At 39.5% G+C, this 8,479-nt stretch overlaps 1 protein-coding gene across 1 annotated transcript in view; it reads left to right on the forward strand.

The window, feature by feature from the left end:
- Positions 1 to 8,184, forward strand: part of tec (tec protein tyrosine kinase) — a gene marked incomplete in the record, with an annotated part of 15,906 nt that extends 7,722 nt beyond the window's left edge. Inside the window, 10 exon segments of the mRNA XM_035675482.1 lie at positions 348 to 400; positions 1,219 to 1,301; positions 1,490 to 1,623; positions 2,059 to 2,133; positions 2,623 to 2,794; positions 3,347 to 3,563; positions 4,523 to 4,587; positions 5,349 to 5,467; positions 5,638 to 5,795; positions 6,081 to 8,184. Coding sequence (XP_035531375.1) covers positions 348 to 400; positions 1,219 to 1,301; positions 1,490 to 1,623; positions 2,059 to 2,133; positions 2,623 to 2,794; positions 3,347 to 3,563; positions 4,523 to 4,587; positions 5,349 to 5,467; positions 5,638 to 5,795; positions 6,081 to 6,164 — 1,160 coding nt within the window.
- Between the last annotated feature and the right edge of the window lie 295 nt (positions 8,185 to 8,479).

Raw genomic sequence — 8,479 nt, forward strand, 5'->3', positions numbered from 1 at the left:
CTGTTTTCAAAAAAATATAAGGAGTTTCAGTCTAGACCTGCTCTATTTGAAAAGTGTCCTGAGATAACTTCTGTTATGAATTGGCACTACACAAATAAAATTGGATTGAATTGAAATAGTCTTTATGGTTCAAATGTACCTTTCTTATTTGAAGACATGTATTTTTTTCATGTTTTTATGTATTTTGCTGATGAGGATTCAGTTTAGATTCAGCTAATTTATAAGTTTGCAGAGCCAGATATTCATCTTTTAAAGCTTTTAAATGACCGGAGTCAATAACATAACAAAGAGGGAACCATTAATATATAATTGTTAAAGGGATGTTTATGTCTTTGTTTGTTCCAGTTGGTACAGTAAAAACGTCAACAGGAACAAGGCAGAAGAGCTGCTGAGGAAGGAGGTGAGAATCTCTTTTCTGTCTTTTTTGTATTTTTTCCTAAATGTTTCTTGTATAATAATTTCTTTTTACACTTATTTCTTTCCTCCTTTGTTTGTTTTGAGGTTCGAGTTCGGCTGAGGGACTTTTGTTAGGCTACGTGTCACTAATAAAGACATAAAAAGCAAAAAGAAGACCTTTATAAATAACCAAAATAGGCAAAACTGTAACTTATATCAAAATGATTATGAATTTGGTCTTATTATTTTAGTAGGACATACAGACTATAACAGCATAAAACCTTCAAAAACAAACAGTTGGGCACTTCCTGAATGTGGAATCATGAGAATTGTAGTATCTTTCATTCAGAAGGTGAAAAACTACAAACTAACAGGCAGGAATGTGATTTTGGGGACATGCAGTAAAGAAATTATGAATAATAACTACTGTTTATGTATATTTAGAATTAGAGAGATCTTAATCTATTGAACAATAAGGAAATATGTATAGTTGTATTTGCTTAAAAAGGAGTGTATGTGCTAAAAAAAGGTAATTAAAATAAAAAAATCTAAAGTTTATATGCATTTATTTGTGTTAATGCTATAAAGAAGACCTCAATGTATCATAAACCTCTTGGAAAAAATATTTCATAAATTTTAAGTAAAATATTAAGAATTCACAAATAGCCAGGAATTAGATTTTGATTTTGTTTACATAAAATATTGATTTGGTGATTAGGAGAAACCAAATTTCTCTTTCTGAATCATCTTAAAACAAAATGTAAAATCTCCTCTCTGTGTGTGTGTGTGTGTCTGTGTTTGTGTTTGTGTCACCCCCTGCAGGACAAAGAAGGAGCCTTCATCGTCAGAGACTCAAGCACTGCAGGAGCTTACACCGTGTCTCTGTATACAAAGTCCGCTGCAGGGTAAGAACCATAAGAATGCTTGGATTAGTAGGTTTCTTGGAGGTTGCTGCAGATAAGAAATATACCTTTTTTACAGCTTTACTGTATGTGTAGCAGCATTAGACCCAACAAAAAGTCCTTAAATTCTGCATAAGCTGGATGTAAAGTGCTATTGTTGATATGTTGTTGTTGTTGTTGTGTGTTCGTAGGGAGGGAGGCGCAGTAATAAAACATTACCACATCAAGGAGACACAAGGCTCGCCTAAACAGTTTTACCTGGCAGAGAAACACTTGTTCAGCTCTATCCCCGACCTGATCGAGTACCACAAACACAACGCGGCAGGTAAACAACACGTCATCTGTCCAGAGCTGCGAGTATCTACAACTAACTCACTCATGTAAACAGTGTTGAGTTAAAGTGCTGCAGTTGTGGCGGGAGGTTGTCAGGCTGCAAGCTAATTCTAATGGGCAGTTGCACGCCATGTTTTTTGTTGATTGACAAAAACAGCAATTTTACCTTGCCGCACATGGTTGGTGGTCTACGGCTGCCTCTGTTTGTGTGATTGACTGACTTTGATGTTTTGACAGGATCTGAACTAACGTATTGTTCCTATTAGTCACTCAGGCACAAAAACATGGGAAAATAAGGTCAATTTTAGAATACCAAAGCTTCCCTGTAAGGAGCTCAACATCTAAGCTCTTAAATCTGCTACCATGCATTCTGTACATTTCTGTGAAAACGTCTGTCTCTCTCTCCTTTTTGTTTTCTATGTCTCAGGTCTCGTTACCAGGTTGAGGTATCCTGTAGGGAAACAGGACAAGTCTGCTCCGTCCACCGCTGGTTTCAGCTATGGTGAGTCCAAACCAAGTCTGAACCCATCTTGACATCACCCATTGTTTTGAGCTGCTCTTATTGGCTGCACTTAGTTTCAACTCAGATAAACAGTTCACTGAATTATTTTTCTAGAATTGCCATTGACATTGACTTGCAGATTGTACCCCTGGCAGCCAAAACTCATCTCATTGGCAAACGTCCTGGTCTGTTTTACTCTAAATGGGACCATAATTTACTACATCAACATCATAATGTATGGATGAACACTTGACACTAGAGATTAAGACCATAAACTCATCAGGAAACTGTTTACTGAGCTCATAAATCAAATGAGAAGTCGGCTCATTTCTCTATGAGACTGAATGGTATCAGAGCTGCCACCTGCTGGTCATTACAAAGAATGCAGGTTTAAGGTGCTGTCCATTAGTTATATACAGTCAGTGGTCCCAACAGAGCTCAATTTTCATACCCTACTCACCTCTCTCCTCTCTTTTTCCCTCCCTCCAGAAAAGTGGGAGATCAACCCCAGCGACCTGACCTTCATGAAGGAGCTGGGCAGCGGTCAGTTCGGTCTGGTGAGGCTCGGCAAGTGGAGGGCTCAGCACAAAGTGGCCATCAAGGCCATCAGAGAGGGGGCCATGTACGAGGAGGACTTCATTGAGGAAGCAAAGGTCATGATGTAAGGAAGGGAAGGGAGGGGAGGGGAGAGGCAACTGGTTTTAGGAAAATTAATTATAAAGGAGGAGACATAGGGATGAAAAACAAGAAACATATGATCCAAGATTATATGATAATGTGACCTCTGCTGCCATCTACTGGAGCTTATTAGAAACTGCAACAACATGCCCTGTAATGCTACTGTTCTCTGAACAATGGTGGTCTGTAATTGAATTATAAAGTCAAACTTTTCCAGTGTAAATAAGCAAATAAAGCGACGATTAGAGCAGAAATGAATGAGAATCTCTAAAATCAGGACACGACAGACGGTTCAAAGATAAAATAGCTTTGTTTTGAACGACGCTGTTTATTTCAAACAGACTGCAGAAAAGGTGACGATAGATGACTCTCTTCTACACTCCTGATTTCAAAGTGGAAGAACATTATAAAAAGTTTGTGTTTCACCTAGTTTTAACACAAAAAAAGTGAATCATCAACACTTGATTGGATTTGTAGCCAAAGGTAGGTCACTCAGTGCATCCTCGTCTATAATCTGGGTCTTTGTTTTCCCCAGGAAACTGTCTCACCCTAAACTGGTGCAGCTGTACGGCGTGTGCAGCCAGCACAAGCCCATCTACATCGTCACAGAGTTCATGGAGCACGGCTGCATGCTGAACTTCCTCAGGCAACGGCGAGGCAGCTTCAGCCTGGGGTGCTTGCTGAGTATCTGCCTGGACGTTTGCGAGGGCATGGAGCACCTGGAGGCCAACGGCTTCATCCACAGAGATCTGGTAACTGCAGTTTACTTTGATTCTCCAGTCTGGGTTCTGGTTCTTCAATCAGAACTCAGGACCTTTTTTCAAAAAAATAACTGTATGGAGACATGTTGTAAAAATGTTGACTGTAGAATATAGTTTGGCTGGTTTCCAGAGCTACTTTTTCTTGTGTTAGGTTGCAGTAATGCTGTTTGCAAATCACCTCCCATCCTAAAACAAAACTTAATTAAGAAAGTACAATATTCTGAAAACGTTTCCAGTTACTAACATCATACTTGACAAAAAAACCCAGCAGTTTCTATCAATATCATTTTATATTGTCTTTGTTTTTCACAGCCAAACAACAAATAAACCCCCAAAACTCTTTTTTTGACCTTTGCTATTATTTTGCACCAAACAAAACTAAAAATGTAAATGTTTTTTTTTTAATCGTATGTGAAGGGGTAGTTTAAATTGATATGATAAACAATATTATACTATATTTTTGGAGGGCAGTTTGAGATCCCTGCTCTATAACCATGCTAGCAGCTCTTTGAGGCTGTAGTCAGGAGCTAAATGCTAACATCAGCTCATAAAGAGAGCATGACTTTATCAGACATGAAACAAGCCTGTGGAGGACATTTGAATAATAGAGTACAATGAATTTATGACAGTGGAGGAAAGGATATGCTTACTTTCTGTAATAGATTACTCTTAATTAACCTTAACACTGTTCCTCAGTTCATTTTAAACTGAAGACACTCAGAGACACTTTGCATAACTTAAATGGAAATAGTGTGGTCACCTGTAGTAGAAGCCTGTATGATCAAACATAAGACTGTACCTCACCAAAGTCTCTATGAGTCATTGTCTCTAAACCATGAATGTCTGAACCAAAGTTCATAGCAATGCATCCAGTAGTTTTTGAGATATTCCGACACACAGATGCTGATATTTGTCTTTGTTTCCCTTCATTCACGTTTCCCTCCTTGCAGGCTGCCAGAAACTGTCTGGTGAATGACTCTCTGGTGGTGAAGGTGTCCGACTTTGGCATGGCCAGGTACGAATTTAATCAACCCTAACAACACCAGTGATATTTTTAAAACAGCGACAGTGGTAAAATGATCCTTCCAAGTAAAAGTAGAGACAGCAGCTATATGTTGAAGCATCTTTCTAAGCAACAAGACCTCAAATAACAGAAATGCTAAAACTGAAGATACTGAGCAGCACATCCGTTACTGAGGGTAAATATCCTGTTATAATAACATGTTTTTCCATATAGAAGAGAATCAATAAACAATTAGACTGATCTGAACTGAAGTATCACATTCGAAAAGTTTGATGTAAACTCCTAAATTCCAAAAAAACCCTAAGTTGTGCAAATATGGTTTCGTGCTCACTTGAGTTAATGCTCTCAGTGGGAGTTGGAAACACCTTTTACCAAATAAGTTCGGCCATAGCGAACATTTAACTCACATGTGTGATCAGCTGTCTCCTCATTGCTCTAGTGGCTCTATAATACGTCCGTGATTGCTCTACAGATCTGATCTGAACATTAATTCATGAAACAATCTTGTTTTTTTTGTATAGCTTCACCATTAGAGATTCGACTAGCATTCTTTTATGACATCTTGTTGTGTCCCCGCCTAATGCTCATCTCATGAACCAACTCCTGATCTTCACATAACAGTAGTGGATGGAAACAAGAATTCATTCGCATTTTCTCCTGCTCATTTACTAGAAACTCGGTTACAATGTGCAATAACATTTGGATGGAAATGATGCTAATGTCACATTTGAATGTTGACGTGTGTTTTGCAGGTACGTGTTAGACGACCAGTACACCAGCTCATCAGGTGCTAAGTTTCCTGTGAAGTGGTCGCCTCCTGAAGTCTTCAACTTCTGCAAATACAGCAGCAAGTCAGACGTCTGGTCCTACGGTAGGCACCCTCTAACTATCAATAATATCACATTTCTATCAGCCTCTTCTCTGGAGGAACAGGGTGTTGTTCCTTTATTTTTATATATTTTAACATTTATTAACTACGAACTAACATTGAGAGTTCTAACAGTGAAGGTCTCGGCTCTTGTGTCGTTTGTGTGTCTCCAGGTGTGTTGATGTGGGAGGTTTTCACAGAGGGTCGTATGCCATTCGAACAGAGCCAGAACCACGAGGTGGTTACCTTGGTAACCAAGGGTCACCGTCTCTACAGGCCTAAACTGGCCACGCCCTCCATCTACGACACCATGCAGCTCTGTTGGTGCGAGGTGAGAACCGTGAGAAACAATCTGTTTCGGTGTTTTATTTGACCTTTTAAGGTCTTCTTATGTCCAGTTATGAGCTGTACTTTGTATTGATTTAGTGCAAATGGTCCTGACATGCTTGATTTACATGCAGCACCAATCAATAACTGCTATTTGTGGCCACTTAGGGGCAGTGAAACAAGCTGTGAACACAACACTGACATATAATCACCCTCTAAGTTTATATGTTGTAAGTCACATTCAGGGACAGCTTGAAATAATCAGAACTTTCTGCGTTCATTATTTCAGAGACCGGAGGAGCGTCCGTCGTTCTCTCAGCTCTGCCTGATGATCTCCGACGCCCTGGAGGGTGACACCCCTCCCCCAAACTGATCAACTGACCAATCAGCTGCTTCCACCATTCACGTCATCTGTGGCGGCCACGTTTGACCCACAACTCCCGTACGGCGGTTGTTGTATAACTTGCAGCACGAGGACAACATGGAGAACGTGGAGTGATACAGTGTCTGGAACTGACCAATCAGGAGGAGCGGACGGACCAATCACAACAACTGTAGTCCACCCAGCCACCGATCACATTTGTTTTATCCAATCAAGTCACTCAAACGTCGCTTTTACAGCTGTTAAAACTGAAGCTGCGTTCACAACACAAACTGCTGCTCACGTTGGATCCTGTTTTAGGAGGATGTCCGTGCCTTAAAGTCAGTGTTAAAGAGAACAGTGTCCGGTATCAAAAGCATATCAAGATCTGAAGCTTAATTTTCCTTCCAGTAAGGACTCGGTTATGTGAATTGTTTCTGTAACTTTAAGGAATCTCAACAGGTGTTTAATTGTTTTTGTTTTATTCTAATTTCTGACAAATTTAGCTGCAGTGCAAATCTGTTTTTACATCATTTTCTTCACTGCATTAATATTAAAAGTACTGTAGAGAGAAAGTAAATGAATTGGGTGATATTAAACTTCTGATTGCATCATAATGAAAAAGAACACTTTCAGTTTCATTAAAAATTAGCTTAATATTAATGATAGTAACTTGAATTTATTTATTTATTTATTTTTCTGATATTTTTTGGGCGTTTTTGTTAATAGGACAGCTGAAGATAGACAGGAAAGGGTGGTGGGGCAACAACAAAGGGCCGCAGGTCAGAATCAAACCCGAGCCACTGCAGTAAGGACTCTGGCTACATGGGGCGCACACTCTACCATGTGAGCTGCCATGAGCCTCTTAACTTGCATTTATATAGGGCCTTTTAATGTACTGCACATTAACCGGAGTACAGACGTCTGTTGCACGTGGGTTGAGTGCAGGTTAACCTCTCACTATGTTTGCTACATTATGCCGAACAGGGGAAAGTTGCCCAACGTGACCACAAATTCACAAGCTTTGCAGATTTTGGCGTAATATGATGGAAAATACCACAAAAAAGGGAAATACAGCTTCAGCAAAGAGAGCGAAACTACTTATAACTGTTGAAGACGAGACATGTTAAAGGCTGAACCTGAACAGTCTATTGGTATGTGATGTTAAAGGGCAGAAAAGATATGTTTATTTATGTATATATATGTATACTGCCTCTCAGAATGGGTAACATGTCCCACACAAACATACTCTTTGGCCCACATTTGGTGTGTTGAGATCTGGTTCCCCTATTTACAGGAGAGGATTTTGCATGAAATGTGGGAGTTGACTGGGAGCCAGTGGAGGTGGATGGGGGTGGGGTTGATGGACTCTGCACATACTAGAGCCTGTTTAGGGATTTGCTGGGAACCCTGGACAGGACTCCATTGCATAAGACCAGGGGGAAGTGATGATGAAAGCACAAATCAAGTATCAACTTTGAGTAATGGGAGTCTAGCAGCTCTGTGAGGTTGTATTTAGCTTTGAGATAAATGCTATTGTATTTCAGACAGAAGTAGACAAAAGCAGCTTTTCATTTCCAGACTAATCAGTGATTTTGCCTTTTGTTTTTTTACAAGTTTTAAAACACTTGATGGGTTCATACAAAAAGCTAAAAGTCTAAAGAGGTGAAGTTAATTGTTCAAACTTTAGCTGTAGATTATTCCTCTTTGTACATACAGACTTCTCCTCTCCTATCTAACTGTCAGTTCATGGTTCTTCTTTGTCAGGTTAACCACACCATTTTAATTTCACAGTTCGCTTTATGCAAAGTGTATGTGAGTATCTTCTAATGTCTTTTTTCAAGATAAAACACAGCACATTTTAAAGTGGCCTATTGTTGTGACCAGGCACACCTGTGTCAGTTTCATGCTGTTTAATCTGCATCTTGATATAACAAACCTGTCTGGGCAAAGGAGCAGTGCTCACTAATATGGAATTTAACAACTTTGTGAACTACATTTGAGATAAATAAAAAAAAATGTGTGTGCATAATCCAATCAAGTCACACAACGACCAAATATTTTACTTCGACTCAAAAAACCCAAAACAGGGCAGAAACAAATGGCCTAGAGCTATTACCTATGTTATTAAAAGCAATGGCTCTGACCAGGATTACAGATACTAATAGCTAACTATGCATGTGTTGAAAGGGAGAGCTCTCAGTCATTGCCACCTGAGCCTCACCCATTATTTCGCTGGCTCAATTTCTAAATTCCAGTCGTTATTACTGGCTACCGTACGCTCAATGGCAGTTCAACTAGCTGAATTGTCATTTAGCAGTAGTTCG

Source organism: Morone saxatilis, unplaced genomic scaffold (assembly GCF_004916995.1).
Source record: "Morone saxatilis isolate NCDOM2014 unplaced genomic scaffold, NCSU_SB_2.0 Contig4, whole genome shotgun sequence".
NCBI lineage: Eukaryota > Metazoa > Chordata > Actinopteri > Moronidae > Morone > Morone saxatilis.